The sequence below is a fragment of the Haemaphysalis longicornis genome, unplaced genomic scaffold, assembly GCF_048455015.1.
Source record: "Haemaphysalis longicornis isolate Haplotype H1 unplaced genomic scaffold, Haemaphysalis longicornis Haplotype H1 scaffold_1, whole genome shotgun sequence".
In the NCBI taxonomy this organism is placed as follows: Eukaryota; Metazoa; Arthropoda; class Arachnida; order Ixodida; family Ixodidae; genus Haemaphysalis; species Haemaphysalis longicornis.
This window is the reverse complement of record NW_027526203.1, coordinates 482,555,974-482,578,856: the sequence shown is the minus strand read 5'-3', so window position 1 is coordinate 482,578,856 and position 22,883 is coordinate 482,555,974. Positions and strand designations below refer to the sequence as shown.

At 46.3% G+C, this 22,883-nt stretch overlaps 1 protein-coding gene across 3 annotated transcripts in view; it reads left to right on the top strand.

The window, feature by feature from the left end:
- Oat (Ornithine aminotransferase precursor) overlaps positions 1 to 20,274 on the top strand; it is a 51,494-nt gene extending 31,220 nt beyond the window's left edge. For all 3 annotated transcript variants that reach the window (XM_077688352.1, XM_077688353.1, XM_077688354.1), the window contains 4 exons: positions 228 to 306; positions 8,693 to 8,806; positions 12,918 to 13,056; positions 20,037 to 20,274. In XM_077688352.1, the coding sequence (XP_077544478.1) occupies positions 228 to 306; positions 8,693 to 8,806; positions 12,918 to 13,056; positions 20,037 to 20,206 (502 nt within the window). In that variant the 3' untranslated portion in view covers positions 20,207 to 20,274. The remainder of the gene's footprint in view (positions 1 to 227; positions 307 to 8,692; positions 8,807 to 12,917; positions 13,057 to 20,036) is intronic.
- The last annotated feature ends 2,609 nt before the right edge of the window (positions 20,275 to 22,883 follow it).

Here is a 22,883-nt window from a genome sequence, read left to right as displayed (position 1 = left end):
GATCCAGTAGTAATGGGGACTTTGCAAACTCTTTGTGACATTCAATTACAGTCAGCAATGGCATGTAAACATAAAGGCTCCCTCCTGCAAGTGCAAACTCAGAAGGCATGCTTAAAGTGCATTGTTTTTGTTACTGGATGTGAATGTTCTCTCTGGATACCAGACTGATCTTGTCCTCACTAGACCTGCTTTCTCTTTTCTGCCCTTTTTTCCTTGGGTACCATCAGGATGCTGTGTGTGGACCATGATGGTGTGCGGCCTGACATCGTGACCCTTGGCAAGGCACTGTCAGGTGGACTCTACCCAGTAAGCTAAGCCCAGTTGGCGTGGCTTTGGTTCTTAGTGGGACTTTTAGTTGAGAACTATGCAAAATTCAAGCGAAACATAACTGTGTCTCCTCCCCCCCCCCCTCCCCTTTTCCCCAAGTATAAAAAAAATGTGTCAAAGTGTTGACTTGCATATAGATATTTTGTATTGAAAAGCAGTTTGAAAAAATGAGCCCTACAGCCAGTTGTTTAAATAGGCTAAATGAGGTAACGTTATCAGCTGCTGAAAAAGATTGTTCATAGTAAAGCGACTTGAAAGAGTGCATTTAAAATATGCGCATGTGTCCTGCAAAAGAATGGCAACATCTTCAGTCGTGAGTAAAGCAGTAGGAGGCAGCCACTAATGGCGGCTAGCAGGGGTGCTGAAGGCAGCTGGTGAGTGGGTAGAGTCACTTGCTACAGCTTGCACGTGGGGCAGTTCATTGGTAGCAGACTTGAAACATGCGTCGCTATTACGGCCCCGAGTGTGGTGAATGAAGCTTATGATTGCTCTGCAACAGGTGAAAAAAACAAACACGTAGTTATACGAAATGTTCTCTTAGAAATGAAACAGGCCAGCGGCAATGCTGTGGAAAAAAAAGAGGGGGTTATCACAGCCGAGGTAATAAAGACACGTGCCACTGGCAGCAGCAGTAAGCACCCATAGACACTCAGCTTTGCGAAACTACAGGTTTTCCCGCTCAATTTAATCCAATCACCATACAATTTAATCCAAACGCAGGGGTGAGACGGCTGTGCATATTGCGCAGTTTTGATACAAATTTGTCTTCCTGCGCCCGGCTGCTCCAAAAGCTTATAAATTGCAAAAATTGCGCCAAACTGCTCCAAAACAGTCTGAGAGCCAAGGATTTTAACGCTCCCTTCAGTTTCAGCGGAGAAAAATGCTTACAGCTGGCATAATTTTCCAGCACCTCCAAGGTGATGCTGTTTGTAAAGGTTTAATTGATTAATCATTCAATAAAAAACCCGCGTAAAATTGTCCCCGAGATAGTTTTTTCGAAAGTCTCATGTTATGTTCTGTGAGTTTTTAACTCTTTCGTTACCACGCCTATTCAAATCGATCACCGGTGATCGATGATTTATATTGCCTATTTCGACATGTTGTAGTCGTTTCTCGTACACCTAATGCGGCCAGTGGTTTGTCTAGGCACTGCCCTTTTAGAATCAGTTAAAATTTTCCCGCTCAGGCGACATTAAGATTTTTGACAGCGCAGGGGTGATCCAGCTGCGCCATTTGCGCCATTTTGCTACAATTGTACTCTCCTGCGCCCTGCTGCGCCCAGTGGTGTTTTACTTGCGCCAAATGCTCCGAACCGCTTGAACCCGGTCTTTCGGCCGAGAGTTGCCCCCTCCAACCAGCTGAAGCGAGAGACGATCATTCTGCCGCTAACCAGCACAATGGTTCCTAGGTTGGCAACTTGGAGGAAGCGGTGCGCTCGATTATTCGGTTGCCCCAGTCGAGCTCTGCTCATGGTGCAGCCACAGTGCAGCAATAGTGCAGCCACGGTGCCGCTTCGGAGCAGAGATGGTGATTCGGCAAGTCGGCATGCATACACTCCGGTGGCGTGGACCGCAACGGAGTGGTTTCCCGCACTGCTGCAAACAAGCATAGTGGCATTACTTCATGTGTATCGCTTGTAGAAAACTAGCGATTGACGTTCGGCCACTCGTGACAAGATGCACAAACGAGAGTCTATACTTTTCTGCGCTCGCGGCGAATCGTTTTATTACTGTGCGGCCTTATATTTAGGGCTACTGCAGTGGAGTAGCGCTAGCCAAAACTGCATCAGCGTAAGTTTAAACAACTTGCCGTTTGGGATTTTCGCAGCGGGTTTCTCTTTGTTTTTGTTTTTTGTTCTTTTTTTTTCATTCCGCATGACGGTATTGAAAATAAAGCCCCTTCATATTGCTCTTATCCACCGCCTGAGTGGCCGGGAATGTGGGGCTGATGTCGGCAATGAAAAGCGGCTCAGGTGGAATTTGGAAGAAAAGGGTATCTCATGCCGTGCGTTGCTGAAAAGGGCTGAAAACATTATTTCATCAGGGCAGGCTTTATTAGCAGAAGGCAACTCTGCCTTTAGCCACACCCTCTCCGAGCTGAATGAACTTAATAAGAAGGCAAGCAAGAAGCAATAGTATGGTGTGATGTGTGTGAAGTGCAATATTTTCTGTCTAAATATTGTCGAGCCGGACCCTCCGAGCTGGATGAACTGAACGAAACAGCAAGAAGTAACAAATCAGTGCAATATGTTTGAGATAGTGAAATAATTTTATTATAAATAAAATGGGCCCCCTTTTGGTATCAGTAAGTTTTTGTAATGGTTACTTGGTGTTTTTTTTTTTTAAGTTAAAGAAATGCTTGTCATCTGCTTCACTTGCAGCGGTGTCTAAAGGCTGTGGGGGCACACATGTTTGGTGCTTTAGTTACCAGCTTCAGAGTCTACAACTGTGGGGAAGTAATTAGCGTTGCCTGAATGGTTGCCAGCCTTCTTTATCTCCAGATAAATGAAGCTGCAACATAAGTTTTGTGCTGCTCCCAAACTGCTCCAAAATCAAGCTCTGATACAATAGTGCTCCAAAATAACATTTTTTCAGCTCCAAAAATTGCTCCAGTAGTTCGAATGGCTGGATCACCCCTGACAGCGTTTCTTGCGAGGGGAGGTGCGTGTGTTTTTGAGGAAGGGGGCGTGGCCGCTGCACTTGACAAAAACACATGCCGCTCGTGGTTAGACTACATTGCCATAATTTTTTTTTTTGTCAAAAGGCTCCTGGCAAGTCAAGTACCAAATAATGTTGTCAGCTTTGTAATCCGACAGCGTTGAGAGGTGATAATTACTTGAAAATGACACCAGCTATTCACTAGTGATCTTTGGTTCGGAGAAAGAATAGCTTTATTCTGCCAAATCTTATTTCTGATGGTCCCTCGCATGTCTAGCAAGTGTGCCTGGCATTTTCAGCCATTTTCCAACAGTTTCGGTTTCGTTTTTGCGTTGCGAAATTCATATTTGGCGCTACTACGCAGTTACCCAACTACAAGCTCATTTGCCATGGCGCCTCCGTTGCCCACTAGTGTGCCTCGAAACAGGCGTGCCGCTCGTGCTTCCACTTAACCCACGCCTTACTTCTGTGATTACAGCTTCAGGTGAAAGTCAAAAGATAACACCGAGTCGGCGGATATCAGTTCAGACGAGGAGAACGCTACCAATCGGCCTTGAACACCGCCAGCTGCTCACCGGCCAGTTTCGGTTTTGTCCGAGGGTATTTCCGGAAGTCTAGTATCGCTTCTTGGTAGAGCTGTCTGCCCTGACAAAGTCTCTAACAGCCTTGTAATTGTTTCTCTTCGAAATTGTTAGGTGGCGCTGCAACGTAGTAGGCTTGCAATGCTGAACTCTCTTCATAGCACGACGGCGGCTTGGTGAAAGCTTCCTGGGCACAATTCTAGCGCATTGTACCTTATTCCTGCTAGCAGGGCTACCAGAGCAAGTCAGAACATGATAATAAACCGCAAATTAAAGTTCTGACTGATAAGCGATGATCAGAACGTCAACACGCATCCACCACAGAGTTTGGTTTTCAACTCCAAGCGGATTTTTTCGCATAGCTTGCTTGCCTTCAATATTGTGTTGGTCATAATCATTGACAAAGTGTTTATAAATCACATGAAGGCTAATTGGGGTCTTTAGTGATGTCAAACCACCAGATTTCTTCTAGAGAACCATCCAAAATAGCAATATTTGAAATAGAGGTTGGGCTTCACCGCAAGGCACGGGCACCACGCGTGCTAACATTTTCTTTTATATCTGACAAATTGTACCGCGCAACGCAATCTTTTTCTAGGACGGGTTTTTGAAATGTTTACCTACAAAATGTATATTCTAAATTTTTTCTACTAGTGGTGGTATATTATATACAACTTCCTATTTTTTATTTTCTTCGACGCCTGGACAAAAATTTTGAATTATTCGCAATCAATATTTATGAAAACATTATTAAAACTGGTGTCGTTGGAAAGCGCGTGGAATAATCTGCATTTTATGCCACTGCAATGTGTGCCTAACCAGTATGTATAGCACAGAAAAATGTTTTGTTAGACCCCTCAAAATTGGTCAATTTCTCGCGGTAACGAAAGAGTTAAAGTTTTCCCATCGAAAACCATTGCAAAGTCCAGTAGAAAAACTCCAGTAGAAAAGTCCAGGTGACAAACTACTTGTGCGAGTTGATGAAAAAACTGCAATTTTCGGAGCGCCGTATCTCCGGGACGACATTATTAATTACTGGGCGCCGCCATCTTGGTGTAGTGAAGATTGGAAAACATGCCTACCGTCCGAAGTATGGTGCCTATATTCTAGGCACTATAGCCGAAGCAGCTGCTCTTCGCTGATTTCTACCTTGGTTTTGGTTATGAGGGTGGCTGTGTTTACATTTAGTGTTTAATCGGTTGCAGGAAGTTGCGCGACTCGAAAGAAGGGAGTTCATCAAAAACGTGGTGCCCGCGAATTCGCCGCGGTGTGTTTTGGCCTTGACTGTGAGGCGCGGTGCAGGCTTGAAGTGACATTTCGGACTCGTTGCGGTGTTGTAAAACGCCGAGTTGTGGCTGCCTTTGACAGCGAGATTGGGAGCGGTGGGAATGGGACGATCGACACTGCAGGAGTGGCGGCGCAGGCATCATGTCACCGTGTCCGTGTCCAAGCAGCGTCCGATAGCGGGACGGGCTATTATTGCATGCTAGTAATAATGGTTCATCTATCTGAAGTGAAATTTAATGCCAAATGGGGCGTGGCTGAACATACCAACGTTACTCAAATTACAATCGTAGTGAACGTGCACCTTGGGGATTGAAATGGGAGGGCTAGTGGGGTGCGCGGCTGTCATCTTGTTTTGTGCAACTTTTGCCGTGACTCTACACTTGTGCGTAAAGCTGAGTCTGGGATTGCAAAAATAATAATTTCGGAATTCACATGATGATAAAAAATGCCCCACGATTGCATAGTTTTTTCAATTCGATATTTTCAACAGCCCTCCACGTTATCTATGCATGGAGACTAAGAATTTAAAAATGGTTTGTGTATAAAGGTAGTGCAGTTTGTACCTTGTAGAAAAAACTTTATTTAAAGGCTGTTTCAATATTATATACGTTCAAAGCCCATTAAAAAGTGCCCTTCCCTCCCCGCACGTAGTGAATGTGGTGACATATTCTCCATGTTAAGGGCAGCATGACAAAACGCTGCCCATTCAACTGACTGATATTCTGCATGGCCTCTTTCGCGGCATTCACAAGCATGGAGAGCCGGTGCTGTTTTTTTGTCACACCTGCTGGCGCGTTCAGGCAGGCCTTGACATTTAACTTGAACTTCGACAACACCTCTTCAGTAGAATTGAAGAAAGGGCTGTAACAGGGCGGCAGCCTTTGGATTGTGTGTTGGCTCATGGCAAAAGCCGCCACTTCCGCTCGTCGATGGGCTGGAGCATTGTCAAAAATAAAGACAGCCTCGCCGTCGGGGTCCTGTTCATGTGCTTGCTGCAACGCTTCTTCAAGGAATTCATTGAATGCAGCCCAGTGTACTTTGTCAGCGATACTCGAGTGGACGATGCCGTTGGCCGTCATACAGAGCAAGATGTTTATGTTTGCCTATCTGGTGCCCGTCACAAGTTTTACCGCCAGAGCACCTCTCCTCGCTCTGGCAAAACTCCGCGCACACCACACATTAAAATTGGTCTCGTCAATGTAGTAGCATGACACCGTCATGCCCTCGTTTTGCAGCCATTCTGCGTACTCCTGGCGCTTCGCCTTGACCTCCGGGCTGTTTCTCTCTACCAGTCTGACCGTGGCCAACTTCAGAGAATAGCTGTGGCCATCTAACAACCGGTCGATGCTGGAGAAACTAATCTCAAGGTCTGGCATGGTTTCGGCAAGGGCAGGCCGAATCTGAGAAAGCGTGAAAGATGGGTTATTGTCAACAATCTCGGTTAGCGCGTGTACAGCGGTCTCGTCGGACTTCTTTGACGAACCGCCACGCTTTTTTGCGGTGCTGCGGTCCGTTGCTGCAATAGATCTAGCCGTCTTGACGTTTATGCCAAGCATCTCAGCGAGAAGTTTTAAGTGGCGATTGCACCGAGAAACCTCAACTATCCGGGCTCTGTCGACATTTGAAACGGAGTTGTACTTCTTCTTGGCTTCACCCGGCGCTTTCTTCGGTCTTTCTCGGGACATTTTCTAACACGCGAGGGCAAGGAGAGAGGTCTTTTTCTCTGCTGGGACCGTGTGATGATCGTCTGTGAGTTCGTTAGAAGTATCGTCTGCTGCGGTATTGTTACGCCACCAGACTTGGCAGCGTAGTGTAACTCGTGTCAGAAGTATCGTCTGCTCCTCGCGTTACAATGTCTTAAGACCTTTCGTGGGTAAAAACTCATTAATGCTTTTCTGCAGCGTTAAGCATTATTTCCGAATTATAATATTGTCTGCGAGATCGTCCGAAATATCGCCTGCTGGCGACAGAAGTGTCATCTGCTCGCATAAAAATATGCTGGCAAATCTGCTGGGGTAACAATCCGCGAGCAGGCGATACTTCTGACGATTTCGCAGATGATCATGCCATGCCACCAACAGATCAAACGAGGCCACTCTCCTGGTCTACGGGTATTACCTAGTAAATGTCCATTAAGCTGCGCGCATATGATATTTTCCGCATAAGGCATCAAGGAACACCACGTTTTCATCACACCACGCACATCAAAGCTTGAAAGCTGCGCCTAATACCGCACAAAACACCCATGAACAACCTTCCGACAGCTGGATTAAATTGGTTGGCACTTGGATTAAATTGGTTGGCACCTGGATTAAATTCGATGGCGTTTGGATTAAATTGGTTGGAACTAAATTAGATGGCACTTGGATTAAATTGTATGGTGTTTGGATTACACTGAACGGGAAAACCTGTAGAAAGCTTTGTGCACAGCACTGAAAGTGGGTTTTCCTGCCATTGTGGAAACGGTGGCATGGCGGCTCGTAATAATCAGACACGCAACTCTGCTTCCCTGGGGAGCATATAGATGGTATTCGCTGAAAATTTTAGCAGGCAATTTCTTTGCTTGGCAACACTGGAAACTGCCATGTCTGTGCCGCTGTGCCTGTGCATATGCACTGCGCCTGCACCTTGCAGAAAAAAAAAAAACACCGTCCAGCATTGTCTGCCTCGTTTCAACCCGATTCTCATCCTCGGTGTTAGCAGGTCTATTATTTCATCGCGCTCACATTATGTGGTGACGCTCCTTGCCCTCGAGAACTTTGCATCACTGGAGAATGAAACTGCAGCTGTGAACGAAAGTGACACGGTGTGCAAGAGGCCGACGCTACAGTTTGCCTGCAACCACGGATGTTGACACAAGTGCCCTCTAATGCGTGGTTGAGTACAAAAATCAAATAATGCTTTTGAAGAAATGCTTCGTGTGTACACCGATCTAGATACGATGGTAGCGTAGCGGCCAGTGCATGTGAGGCCGTCTCCCTAGCCGTGCCATGCTTGCACCACTCGCACTCCCAGTCGGCACAAGCGCTGGCGAATTGCAAGCACCCTTCGAACAGATCACATGAGTTTGGCTTCCGCACAGAAAAATTGTCGGCAGCAATATTTCTGTTGTTGTCCTTAAATAGTTGACAGAACTTAAAGGAGTGATTGGCTTTCAGCAGCATACGCGTGCGACTTGGTCCATCACGACGAAGTTGCAAGGCTCCAAAGTTTTTACCACTCTACCTAGTCGCGTGACGATTTCAGCAATGTCTGGCAATAGGTAGATCGTAAGGTGATGCACAGAACAGTATTTGGCGTCGAGGTATTACTTTGCGTTCGGTGGGACACAGTTTGGAACGTCAACCAGCTCTCGCTGTCGTCGTGTGCCGTGCTTTACCGGGTGCCAGCACGAACAAGTACCACCATCTCGTGGAGCCCAACGTAACCAGTGACACGTGATTTGGCGGCGTCGCCTTAGCAATGTAGACACTTGGCGGCGCACACACATGGTTGCCCGCATGCATGCCACACCAATGAATACAACACATATAAGGGATGTACGGGCAAGATAATCCTTCACAAGCAAAGCAACAAAGTACCGATCTGAAAGGGTGTACGTCATCTCATCTGCAGAATGTTTTCCAAGTTTACTTGTAATGGATACGGGAAATACAGAGTGCATCCAAAATAGGTTGCAAAGCTCACTGCACCCCTTCTGATGCTTTTTTGAAAGTTTTCTAGCATACACACAAAGTGTGCAACAGACTTTTAAGGCTTGTTAGTGAAGTGTCAGCAGTGGTAGTAGCATACCATAACCAAGCTTTTTATGGGCTCACCAGTGCTGTCCCTTCCTTGCAGGTCTCTGCTGCTCTGGCCGATGATGAAGTGATGCTTGTCATAAAGCCTGGTGAGCACGGGTCAACGTATGGCGGCAACCCGCTAGGAGCTCGAGTTGCATTGGCAGCACTGGAGGTAGCCTTGAGTTTCTTTTTGATCAATACTGTAAAATAGCATGCCCAGGGCGAATGCCATGTCGGTAGACAATGAAAAAGTGTGTCTGTTATAGAGCTGTCATTAGCTCTTTTATAAGCAGAGCTAGTTTAAGCTTTTAGTTCCGCCGTCGAGCATTACCAGAAAACTCAGACCGGCCGAGCGCACGTAAGCATGCGCCTCGGGAAAAGCATCCGGCGTCAGCCAGCTTGGCCTTCGAGAACACTCGAAGCCCAGCGTTCGTGGCGTGATCTCTCGCACGCTGTTCTCCTCGCCAGGTCATGTGCATTCGTGACTGAAGTGGGGAGCTCAGGCGCCGAGTTCGCGAAGTCGGTTGCCGCTGGTTCTAGCGCGTGCTAACACGGTCCACATTGGGAGAGATGTGAAAGGCTGCGAACAAAACGATCCGGGCCTGTTAGTCATGGAGAACTTTCAGCGGCGAGTTCAGAAATCCATGTGACGTGCAACAGCCAAGTCTCGGGCGAAGGGAGAGGGGATGCCAGCTCTGCAGTTGCTCCAGACTTGCACCGCTATTGCAAGCTGCACCTTTTTCTTTTTTTCCTTTTTTTTCTTGCATCATATGTTGCGTTTGGGTATGCCACTGGAAACTACAGTGAAATCCTGGCACTTGTACATCCCTTGAGTATGCCCTAACCTGCTTCTTACGTGATCATAATTGCGATCCTGGCAAACTCCTTATAGAAACAATGCATTACATACCCTAGTTATACAATGCCAGAGTACCCAGCCCGCTTCATATGAATTCTTATGTGCTGGGAAATGCCCACGGTGGTTGAGAAACCGGCATCCTTCCCTTATTTCCCACTGCTTTCCTTGCTCTGCAGCTCCGTGTTCCTCAATCTCCAACGACACGCCATCTCCTCACTGCTCTGTCTCTGCCATTCGTGCCTCTCACACTGTTCACTGTGTTGTCCCGTCTTTACTCTCTCTCTCTCTCTCTCTCTCTCTCTCTCTCTCTCTCTCTCTCTCTCTCTCTCTCTCTCTCTCTCTCTCTCTCTCTCTCTCTCTCTCTCTCTCTCTCTCTCTCTCTCTCTCTCTCTCTCTCTCTCTCTCTTCCCCCCCCCCCCCCCTTCCCCCCACATGGCATCACATCCGGGTGCTCGCTTTCAGCCAATAAGGGCTTGCTCAAAACGGACACTTTTGAAACGGACGCAAAACGGACAAAATATGAGAATACCGCCCCAGTTGTGAAATTGTGGAAAGGCTGGAAAGAAGCAACACAGGAGAACATTGACAAAGCAGTGAAGGGACAGGGTTGTGGGGAAAGAGAAACATGAAATTAGATCAAGGAAAGCAGTGGCAAGGGTGGCAGTCTATCCAGTTTCATGTAAGCCATCGCATGAAGTGAGCACATGTACTGTTGCATATTATAAATAGAGTATTTGATGCATTGTTGCTATGAAGAGTTAGGTGGGACCATGGGGATTTTTCATAAGGTGCAGGTCGTTGCATGAATGGGGTGGGCATAATTGAGGTTCCACTCTAGTTAATGTTGCGGGGATGGCTCTGCAGTTTGACTGCCTGTGAGCACTTATGTGCGCAGAGAAGTGGGAAAGTGGCTGCAGCCCTCTTCTGAAATTTTCTAGTTTGGAGGGGTTGTGTACGAGGCCTGTGCCGCACAGCATCATTACGAAGCCTCAGTGTCTGTTTTGCTGCTACGATCTGCCATTTTGAGATGCCGATGAAAAACGAAAAAGAACGAAATAACCCAAACATCATGAGAGTCTGCCCATAGCATCACGACATTCTTTTATGTTTACATTTGAATTTATTCTTTCTTTGGGTTTTTGCTTTTTCTTGTTTTCTTATCTCTTTTGCTATCGTGCCTCCTTTCACATTCTGTCCCTTCCTTCGACCGCCTCCCCCGAAATGATGCCCTGTGTACGCCACTGCCTGTGAGAATTCATCAAACACAAAACATTCACAGCCAGTGAACAATTTTTGAAGCTCATGGTAAATGCTGTTCATCTTGCTTTAGTCATGATTTCCGCTATGCTTTCAGGCATGTCGAACTGCAGGCAACAAGTCCTTTAAATTTCCAGCCTTTCACCAGGATAGGCTCTCTGCTTTTAAATCATTCAATATTTTGCAATTGAAGGTTTTGTACAATGATCAGAATTACATCCAAGACTGGTTGCCAGGTCTAATTGGGAAAGATTAGCTGTTACTTGTAGGTTTTCAGAAATATGATTAATGATTGCTTGTTCAGATTCAGTTGAACATCCCTTGGAATTAGAGCCCGGAATATCTTAACACATCTAATTGCTTCAGTGTGAGTGGCTTTCACTGTCATTTCAACAAGTTATGTCAGCGGCTGGAGCTTTCAGGTCACTGGATTTCGCTGCCTGTGAACAAGTTATGTCAATCAAACCTGGTTATATTGAACTTGCAAAAAACACCCATCAGTTCGATATAGGGATGATTCAATATAAGCATTACTATATAAGGAATTGGACGTCATAAAAGCACATACCATTTATAAAAACACTTCATTGATGAAACTGCCTTACTTTCGCACGAAATAGTCCTGAATCTTCTTCTGCTTGAACAACCTTTCACGTTTGTGAAGAAGCGCCGGACTGGTAAAAACACACCAGTCACCTCGGAGGTGGGCAAAGGATCCTAGTTACTTTCCTCGTTGCACCCGCTTCCACTAGTGCTCGGTATGAGTTTTGCAATGTGGTCTTACAAATTCTCCCTTGGTCACGACACCATCATCCACACACACAAACTCGCACTTCTGCGGCATGTGGCGTTCGATATGTTGGGAGTCGCTCATATTTTTGTTCAATATAAGGGTAATTTTTGCTATATATTCTCATTGTAAATGTGCCGTGTTCAGAAATAGTTCGATATAAAGGATAATTTGATGTAAACGGGTTCGATATAGTCGGATTCGACTGTATTTCAGAGTGCATGGGTGAAACCCTACTTTAATGTGCGTTACCATCACTCAAATGCTTGCATTTATTTGTCATTGTTGTGTCTGTCACTTGCAGCTAATCTTCACGCCGTTAAGTTCAGAAGTTAGTTCAATTTGGCCTGCAGTCAAAATTTTAGTTTAGCGACTACAGTTTTGTTCTAATGGGTTGTCCCGTCCCGGCAAAAATACAGGCAATTACTTGACTTATGAAAAAGCAGACCTTTTGATGCCACTATCGTGCATTATGAAGATGAACCGATTAGCAGACTGTGCTTTCACACAGCCATTGAGCCCACAGAATGGTGTGGACGAGTGGCACTCTCTTATAGCAGTTCAGGTTGATGTTCGCTGCGATGCGGCAGGCCAGGCTGCATTGGAGATCTCTGTGGAGGGAAGGGATGGTGCCAGCCATTAGTCATCCTCCAATGCAAGCAGACAATGCAGGACAGTGCCTGACCCATGCACGGCCATTGCAGCACCAAGTGGTCCTGGCAGCTCTGGTGTCCCTTCTAGCTTCTCTTCCTTTTGATTCACTGCAGGAACCCGCTGTGTTTCTTTCGTTCTGCTTTTTTTATTTCTGAAATGTTTGTAATTGAGTCATTGCTCTTGCTGTATACTCTGCATGAAATGCAGTTCTTGAAAAGAAAAAGAGTGCTCGTATGCAGGTACTGCTGGTGCAACTAGCAGCGCTTTTATGTATACGTGGCATTAAGGCAAACAATTTCAATTATTTGCCGCATTAGCAGGCAATGTTTGGCTCTTGTTTTTATTGTATGTATGTAGTTACTTTCTTAAATAGTATTTTGCTGATTTGCTCTTTGTTGCTGTGTGCAAAGGACCAAAGTTGCCTGTTAAGTTAAACTACATCCACAGAGCCAAACAAACATTTGTTATCACAGAAGTGCACAGACCTCTACTAAGCATATGGCCTGAGCCCCTTCCATTTTTTTCTCTGACTAGTGTGCTGTAACGATACTAGACCTCATTTCCTGCAAAGTAGTTGTTTGCACCAAATATGGTAGTGGTCACGTGTTTGGGTGGTTTTTTGGTGCTATATTCCTGATTTCATCTGGCAGCGCATGGGAGTGGAGTGTCACATTATGTGTACAGCTTTCTGCGCACTTAGCATGTGTTTCACCTTATTCCTAGGTGCTCGAAGAAGAGCGGCTTGCAGAAAATGCACAGCGCCTTGGTGAAGTCCTTCGTGCCGAGCTGAATCGGCTACCCAGGAATCTCGTGACTGAAGTACGAGGAAAAGGATTGCTCAATGCCATTATTGTGGCCCCTGGTACGTACGCTGCAACTATTCCCTCCCTCTCTTTCTGCCTCCTCCCTGCCTTGGAACAATGGAAAAGATGCACGAATCTCTCCTGCATTGTTTCCCCACTCAGTGCATGTTCGTCTGACTCACTTAGCTGTTGAACAGCTAGCCTGACACGTGGCTCTTATCTAGTGGACTCTGTAGCATTCGCAGTCACCCGCCGCGGTGGCTCAGTGGCTAAGGCGTTGCGCTACTGAGCACGAGGTCGCGGGTTCGATTCCCGGCCGCGGCGGCCGCTTTTCTGATGGAGGCGAAAAGCAAAAACGCCCGTGTGTACGAGATTTCGGCGCACGATAAAGATCCCCAGGTGGTCAAAATTAATCCTGAGCCCTCCACTACGGCGCGCCTCATCGACTGCGTTGCGTCGGCGCGTTAAACCCCACAATCAATCAATCAAGCATTCGCAGTCACTTTCCCCACCCTGCAGTCATCCACACTCAACAGTTTACAGCAAGGGCTGTATAAGGGACACATTTTCCGGGAAAACGGGGGTGCTAGCTGTGCATAACCAGAATCAGCTACTCATAATAGTAATAAAGATTGTGTATGTAGTTGGCTTCAAACCAGTGAGCCAGCACGAGGCAATGGGTGGAGACAATTAAGCTACCAGCTCACGGTTTTCTAGGCTTGCTTGCAACCTTGAATAAAGAAGCAGAGGCAGGAAGTTGCACTGCCTGCATGTGAGAGTGCACAATAGGGAGAAAGTGCAGGCGGCAAGCATGTATGTTGTGGGCTTGGCTTGAACGTGCGAGAGGCCCCGTCCTCCACTGGACTCGAACAGGCTCACAGTGATGATGACAGCAGTGTGAACATGCTACCTTGATTATGCAAACGGAATTTAGCTTTCGCTGCAAACTTCTTCACACCAGGAGCCTGCAATTTTCAACCCTCTTTGGAGTAGCTTTGAAGCACTATTAGGCACCTTCATTTGGTCAGAGGAGGTCAGTACAGCCAATAGCAGAGATTGTTGCTGTGAATGGAAATGATTAAACCAGACAAAGCATAAGTGTAGTTATTGGCTTTGGAGTGCAGAAATTGCATGAAATATTAATGTTTGGAAAGCAGTTGTTTTGTATTTAAAATTTTTAATCCATATTGTGTTCTGGTTACAAACATTTTTTTTAAATGCCCAGAGAGTAAGAGAGAGAGAGATAGTGGGCACTCGGGCATGCATGTCAAAAAGAGTGACTGAAATTCCGAAAAACTGACATCCCACCACTTAGCATTACAAGTTTCACATCGTCTTGCCTTAGTTTCATACTAAAGTGTAATTTAGCGTGAAAGTGCAGCCTTTACCTCTCCTTTCTCATCCTTTTTCATGGTTATGAACTTGCAAACAAGCGAGAGTGCAAGCTGCTGAAAGTATGCCACCAGCAGGCCAGGCTCGGGCCTGATTTTGAGGCCCGAGCCTGGCCTGAGCCCTCTTTGTGAAGCCCGAGCCTGACCCTGGCCCGTAACACCTAGCCCGGGCCCGGGCATTCATAAGTGAGCCTGGGCCGAACCCAGCCCGGGCCCGTCGTCTCAAGCCTAGGGAGGGTCCCCGTGTGTGTGACCAGGCCCAGTTTTAGACGCTGAAGTAAAATTGGTTAATTTTATTTGGTTCAGTGTCTTCGTAGCGAGCAATCAGACGGAGCATCTATAGTTCATCTCATAAGCTACATGCAGCACTGTGGAGGCTACATTGTTATCAAAATAGTGCGCCCACTGAGGGCGCCTAATCCGCCGTGAAGGGGGTCCTGAAAGGACACTCCCTTCTCCCCTCTCGGCAAGTGGCACCGCACGGCCCCGGCGCCTTTTGTCGCTTCCTTCGCGGTGAGTTAGCCTGAGGGGGACAACAATGTAGCCTCCACAGTGCTGCATGTAGGTTGTGAGATGAACTATAGTCTACAAGCACGTCATGAATTGAAACGCAAAAAATCAAAGGTTTAAAAGGAAGCTCGTATTCTTACACGAGAGACACCATCACCTTTGATGACCAGACTCTTGGCAACTTGACGTGGTTGTCTCGGCCACAAGTTGGTATTGCTGAAATTTTTTGCTCCACATTTCAATCCGCGAGTATGCACTTGTGTTGAAATATTTTACCTGCAGTAGTTGCTAAGCGGTGGTGTTTCTGTAGCACGGGAGTTTGATTTCCGGCCGCGGCAGCCGCATTGCCATTGGTGCGACAAATACAAGACACATGTACATAGACATAGGTACACAGCTCCAGGTTGTCTGTATTCATTCGTGCCCCGCTAGGGCATTCCTTGTAATCATGTCTTTGGTATATTATACACCGAAATATAAAATCTTGATGCAGTACATAAAATGTCATTAAAATTACAGTATTGTGACTATCAGACCTAGCAAAACACGTTTTTAAAATATTTCGTACAACTAACTTCAAGAAGCACGTAAAAATAAACTTGGAATATTCATTTTCATGCTCTTTTCTACACTTCGCATTGGAATTATTAGGGGCCGGGCCTATGAATTCAAGCCCGAGCCCGGCCCGGGCCCGCCGATAATCCACTTTGATCGGCCCGGCCTGCGGGCCAAATCGGGCCCGGTCTTTGGGGCCGGCCCAGGCCCGTGCAGTGCTCTAAAGCAAATAATGATACGAGTAACGCTGGAGGTCCTGGACAGGGTAATGACAGAGTAACACTTTGCAGCCTAGATCAGGGAGCAAACTCGAGTAGAAGGTATCACTTAAAATAAAGAAAAAGAAATGGACTTAAGCTGGCCATGTAGTGAAACAAACTGACGTCAGGTGGACCACGAGGTTAACAGAATGGGTACCCGGAAACGGGACTAGAAGAAGGGGAAGGCCAATGACACGATGGAGGGATGAAATGAGGAGATTCGGGGGCAAAGAGCGGGCTTGGGCAGCGCAGGACCGGAGCGGGTGGAGGTCAGTGGGAGAGGCCTTCGTCCTGCAGTGGAACTCAGTAGGCTGTTGATGGCTACGATGGTGAAGGAATGGTTGTATTTGTGGGACTTTGAAGAAAGAAGAAGAGAACCGCTGCTCTTGTCAGAAAACTTGCATTGAAAATGCAAAAGCTCATGAAAAATGTAGAACTTCAAACTTTTTTGCTGCAGCAAGAAATCAAGTCTCTGAAAGAGTGAAAGGTGTTCCATTTGTTTTTGCACATCAGTTATTGTGCCTTTTTAATACTGTATTTTCTGCTAAGGGATCCTTACGAGCAACTAATTGTAATCAAGTAGTGTGTTCTGCAAGTAATGCAAGTGCCCTGTCCTTTTTTTTACCACTGGATGGCTCGCTATCTGCATTTAGTGTGTTTGTTGAGCAAGCATATCAGTTAGGGATTATGCTTAGAATTGTCAGGGAAAACCTGGAGAAGTTAGGGAATTTTAAAATGTAGAATTGGTAGACGCCCTGTTAATGCATTGTTTCTATGGGGAGTTTGCCGAGATCGCGGTGATCCGTCGTAAGAAGCTGGCCGTCGTAAGTACGGGGGACGTATCAGTGGGGTTCCACTGTATTACTTTTAGCTATGATTCATACTGATTTTCATGTACAGAAAACTTTTGAAAATTGAGCCGTAGTTTATTTCGTCGGTCATACATACACAACGGCAGGCACACCACACTATGTCATGGCTGTAGAAAAAAAAGGAGTATACATCATATAAATAGTTACAGTGAGCACCTTAACTGTTGTTTAATTGCAAACATGAAATGCGTTGTTTTTGTCAGCTTAGCTCACACTTGCGAGCTAGAGCGCAGGTCTTAGGCTCAAGAAAGGGGGCGAGAACAAATGTCACGATTTACCAAACTGCACAAACACAAGCTTGCAGTTAAGAAGCACACACGCCTTTGAGTACTCGAGCATACAGTCATGAGTTGTGTTACCCTCTGGGTTGATGAGCAACTTTGTCGTGCAAAAAATCTTTATTCTCTACTTGAGCACAATGCTGAGGTTCTCAGTAGATCAGAATGCGCTGTTTGAAAGGGGCAAAAACATCGACGCTGCACTTTGTCGCTGAACACAAAATGTGAATGGGGAAGCATTTTGGAGCATGGTAGGTATCTTGTACTAGTTGGTACGGGCCGGCGGGAAGAGCCCACGGATGAGAGGTTGCGTAATACAGTCTAGCCCACGTATAACGATGCCACAAAAAAGCCATTGTTATAACCAGTAATTGTTATAACAGGGTTGGGAAGAAAAAGTTATTTTTGTAAGCATTTAGGGGTCTTCACCCAATATTTACCAAAGGGAAATGTAACTACACGGCTGTCCACCCAGACTTAGCCGTGCATGTGCCAACAGACAGACTCCACAGGGCCCCTAGGAAAGACCACCGTCTTGCACATAGGAGGAAGTCTCTGCATCAGATCCCTGACTTTGTCTTCTTTCTTTTTTAACAATTAGAAGATTGCATGGTACGAAAGTGGCGTTGTTTTCTCCCTTTTTTAGGATTGGTAATCAATAGTGACCTAGAGGATCCCCTTTATCCCGATGTAGCTGTGTTTTAATCTAGACAGTATTGAAAAGGTGCCCCCTGCCTGTCTTATTTCCTGGTCCAGCTGAGACCAGGAGATGAGAGAGGCAGTCAGGAGGTCTCTTTCTTCAGGGATAATGTGGGCACACAAAAGGCACTAACTTTTTCTGAGCATTGGAAAGATAGAAGATGTCGCAACTAATTTCAAGCTTAATAAAGTTATGCCTGGTCGCACACAATGCACCCACAATCTCTCACAGATCCCCATATACCATATTTTACGTAGGCTCATACCGTCAGGCTCAATTTTTATAACCAATAATAGAAAAAATGATCGTTGTAATGAGCGGTTTATTTTATCATATAACATATAGAAAAGTTGGTGGTGCCACGACTGTTCATTGTTGCAGCCAATATATTGCTATAACTGGTATTGTTATAAGTGAGTTGGACTGTGTGCGCAAAGTGAACTGTTTGTGAATATACGCACGGCAAAGGGAAATATACTGCAGCAGCTGGAGAGGAAAGCACCAGGGGGGCGGAGGCCATGGTTAATGTATAACTTCTTCCAACTGTTTCCTCCAAAGAATATTCTCATTGCTGATGGAACTCAGTGAGGTGACTTATTGTGAAATGCTCATGGGATTTGCGTGAAGGGTGTTTTATGTTCCTGGAGAACTTCGTTGGGGCTTGATTTTTTTTTTTATTGCCATAATGCAGTGGTCTTAAAAATTGGTGGTCATAGGGAATTCATGATCTATTCCACTCAGTGAAGGGGGATGACCAGCGTAGCTTTAGTTCACACTATGCGCAGCATTCCCGTTATGGGCACACAAGACAAGTTACATTGAGCATGAAGGATGGCAGCTTGTCTTGACCACTGGACCTCTGCGCTGAGACACCTGGGACACCAACAAGGAGAGGGAAGGGCAGACATTGACACGGCCGACGCGGTTTGCACCTTTAAGAAACCTTTATTGTCTACTTGAGACCCTACTGGTCTTGAAATTGGCACCTACTGATAACTAATTTACTGAAAAAGCATACCCAAGTTATGAGATGCTTAGGGGCCCGATCACTGTTTTGAACAGTGTGTGACTTTGGCGGTGACCAACCACGTGGTAATAGCACACACACCAAAACATTACATTTCCAGCGCCTCGTGCTGTAGAACACCTCATGCTTCAAGACACATGATTTTTTGTTCACAGACATGAAAAATGCATGGAACCCTTACCCACGGAGAAAGAAGTATTTCAGGAGGGGAATCTGCTGGGCTGGGACAGCGCGGGCGGGCGGCGCGTTAATGTCACTGTCTGGCGAGGGGGAAATGCAGCTTGTGGAGAAGCACAACAGATGGCGCGTCAAGCGCGTTGCCATAGTTTACATGTTCTTCTACGGGCGCGACTCACAAAAATCGTAATATCGTAGAAAATATTGTGAAAATTGCCAGATTTCTTCCTGTAAAATAAATAAATAGAAGTTCTGGACATTTTAGCAGCAGTTATTAATAAATACTGCCCTAGTTACAAGCCGTACCGCGCTTGAAAAGAAGCACTGGAAGGAATCCCGGAGCAGACGACGTCTGCCGACGCCGCCTTCCCGCCACGAGATGTTCAATCTCGCTGCTCTCTCCTCTCGAAGGGCGGCTTCTCAGATTTGCGCGCGCTTTTCATGTTGCACAGGCAGGGCGGCGAAGTTAGGGCAGTGTAAATATGAACTAATGATAGTGAAGATAAGAATAATCATTCACTGGCACTAATCATACCTAGATTTTTAACCACATGTTTTTTATTGTAGGTTCGTGTTCTAAAAAAAATCAAAGCCCCTTCGTCCTACGAAAAATGTTTGAAACGCGAAGATTTCATCCGCCGCAAACCGACTCCAATGAAAGCCCACGGCGGCAGCCGGCTATGCACTGACTAACCAGCCTTTTCCTGTTGCCGCCTCGCGAAAGAGGGTGCGTCGGTGCTGTGCCCCACGCCGTGACTTTATCGCGCCGCCGGAGCAAGCCCAGTTGCACCTCCTGAATAATTCTTGCTCCGTGCCCTTACCATAGAAGCTTCGCTTAAAATGGACAAACCCTATCGCAAGAATAAAACCTGGATGATGCAAAAGCACAGAATTATTTTCCGCTCGCACAAGGTGATAATTCGCATACAGGGATGTGCACCAAGATCCTGCACGGTTTAAATGTTGGTGCCATAAACGGCATCCAGAAGAATTAAGTTAAATTGCTGACCCCGCAAGTGGAGCTCAGTGTGCTCAGGCAAAGCAGCCGCACGTACCTTTCAATAAAAGCCGTTTGCCTCCGACTTGTGTACCACTAATGTCTCTGTGCGTGCGCACTGCTGATACCTTCCACTTAAACCCCAAGTTTTGTTAACGTGTTTGATTATTTTAAGCTGCGCACAATGTGAAACTTTGTGCGCAGCTTTGCAAGTGCTTTTCTCAGACTGGTCAGTTTATGCCAAGCCATTGCATACTATTGTTTTTGTGCAGGGCTCGATGCATGGGAGATCTGCTTGAAGCTCAAGGAGAATGGCCTCCTAGCCAAGCCAACTCACGGGGACAAGATCCGTTTGGCCCCACCCTTGGTCATCACTGAGAAAGAACTGCGCCAGTGCGTTGAAATCATTGGCGACACAATCACAAAGTTCAAGTCGGCGTGAAAGTGTTCGGGGACTTCTTTGAGTAATTTTTTTACAAATTTTCAATAAAACGTTAATTTTGTGTAAGACATGCTGTTTTTCAGCTTTGGAAGCACGTTGACGTGGTGCAACCTGAAAAATCGCTTCTTTTTTCTTTTTTTCAAATTTTTGGCCGTTTAACGCACAAAAGCTACACCTGCACTGCGAGGCGTGTTGCAGTACAGGGCTCCAAATTAGTTTTGGCCACTTGGGGACCCGTAACGTGCTGAAATGTCTACACCTGGTTCAAACATCATGATTGCGGGACGAAGGCTAACTTCACAAACTGCCCTTTTGGTAGTGGATTGGTCTTGCATGTTGCAGGGTGCTATCTATACTAAACTATTCTGTTGGTGAATCGTGATTGAATAATTTTAAGTGCTGCAAAAGATCAGAGTCTACGTAACCAAACACTTGCTCAGTTTCAGGCTTTTTATCAGGGTAGGCACGTAACTGCTTTTCTGTAGCCACGTTAGCTCGTGCAAATGCTTGCACGGTTTGGCTCCACATCTCGGTACGCATATGCTACAGGCAGCCGCTGTTCAGCCGCCATTCACCACCGCAAAATAGTGTCGTCAACTGCAGCATTGTGCCCCTGATTCTCAAGTGCCAGGTGGTCCAGCAAATGAATGCCTTGGAAGGTCGACTGCACTTCAACTGCCAATTACATGGTGATGCGACTCGCATACCTGGTGCTGCCTGGCTTGCCATGTGGCCGACAGTTCGCTAGCTCACAGTCTACTGATGTTTTGCTTGCATTTTTCAAGTCTGTAAGTGAATTCGATATGAACTGCACAGAAACTGCAACAAGCGAAGCGAGATGGTGAGGGGCAAGCACGCAGTGCTTGTGCATCCCAGACCGGACCAGGCTTGTAGCTTTAGAAGTGAGGCTGAGGCAGCTGACGGCTGGGCTTGGTTGGAACCGGAACGTGAGATTGAAAACAACATGAAGTTCAGAGTGCTAACTGTCCATGGACAGTTAGCACTCTGAACTTTATGTTGTTTCCACAAACTATGGCCAGTTGCTAAGTGCCCTGAAGTCACATTTGACACCCAACATTGTGCCAAATAAAATGCCGCCAGGGGCTCTTGCAAAGCAGACACGCGGCTTAGAAACTTATCACCGTGCATGGGTATCAAAAAAATCTTTCAGGTGTTCCGGGATAAACTTGCCCTGTGTTTGTTAGTGGGGGAATGTGCATTTATTAGTAGGAAAATGTTAATTTGTTGCACCGCAGGGGTTCAAAGAATGAATTGTTTAGTCTCGCAAGCCACTGTAGTCGCACAGCTGGAAACACTAGTTAGGCCATTGAGTTTCAATGGAACGTAGGCATAAGCATACTCAGGAAAGGTTGCGAACATTATTCATAGCTGATGATTTGCAAGTGCATCAGCCTATGTCTAATTAACTGAGAAGGAGGAAATCTCACTGGATGACACTATCGATAGATCTAAATTGGAAGAACCAAGTGGTAGTAGGGGTTACAAAGGAGGACTGGATTCTCTATTACACAGTCAAGTCAAATATTGCAGGAAGACGAAAAAGCGGCGTGTTTTTGGCAGGGCAGTAGTATCGAGTCAGTGCTTGTGTTTCGTGCTGTTTGCAATGCATTTGGCAAATTTGTAATATGGGCAGTTTTTACTTCAATATAGAAACCATGATGCTTCGTCTTGTTAAGCTGAATAGCTCTGAAGTATGCTGAATTTAAATTTACCATTTCATGCCTGCTTCATCACCATTGTGACCACAACAGTACCCTGTAATCATGGGGGTCTTGATCACTGCAAAGCTATCGAGTTGACGCTGCTTTCCGTACTCAACGTCTCATGTCAGTCTTGTGTCATCACTCCAACTAATCATTCTGCTACTCACTGAAACATGTTTTCTCTGCTAATCAGATGATCTGGGCGTCTCTTGCGTGTCCAGTGCATCTCCTAAAAATTCTCCACGAGGATCTTTTGTTTTGGTCACCCTGCTCAGACAAACACTGGCCGGAAGCAGTGCTTGGGCACAGCAAGTTACTTTCTGAGAGGAAATGTGTGCAGCCATGTGAGAAGGCAGGCGTAAGCCTCAGTGGCAAATTTAAAGCCCGGAAGGGAACCAGCTAGCTTCTCAACTCCACAACTCAGGCACGCACAGTCTGCCATCGCTGCTTATTGTGGTGCCATTGTTGACAGCCCCTTATGCTGTTTGCTTGCAGAGCCAGGCTCTTCAATTCCGCAGCTCTTTCTCTCAAACCGGCCTCATGAGGTGAGCCTGCCAGAGGCAGCTGCAAGCGTGTGGCATCGGGAACTGCCAACGCCACTAGCGCCTTCTAGTCTCAGGTCTCTGGTGTTATAAGTGGATGTACATAGCCTTAGAAATGCTGAACATGTTGGAAAATATTCTCCTCACTAGTGTGAACGAGCCGACTGACCCATGTTCAGACAATGCCGGTCATGTGGTGGTGTTGCGGTCTTGACTGATAGGGTTGCAGATGCTAAACTCCAACTTCTCAAATTGGGTAGGACCAAGGCGTTTTCATGATACAGCTGGAACGAGCAATTTGAGTGGAGCACCTTTCAGTGTTGATGCACTGTCCGACAGCTGGTGCAGTGTGGCAACTGACTGTGGTTCTCCAGGCGTTGAAACCTGTAAGGATCCGTTACAGTGGCTAAG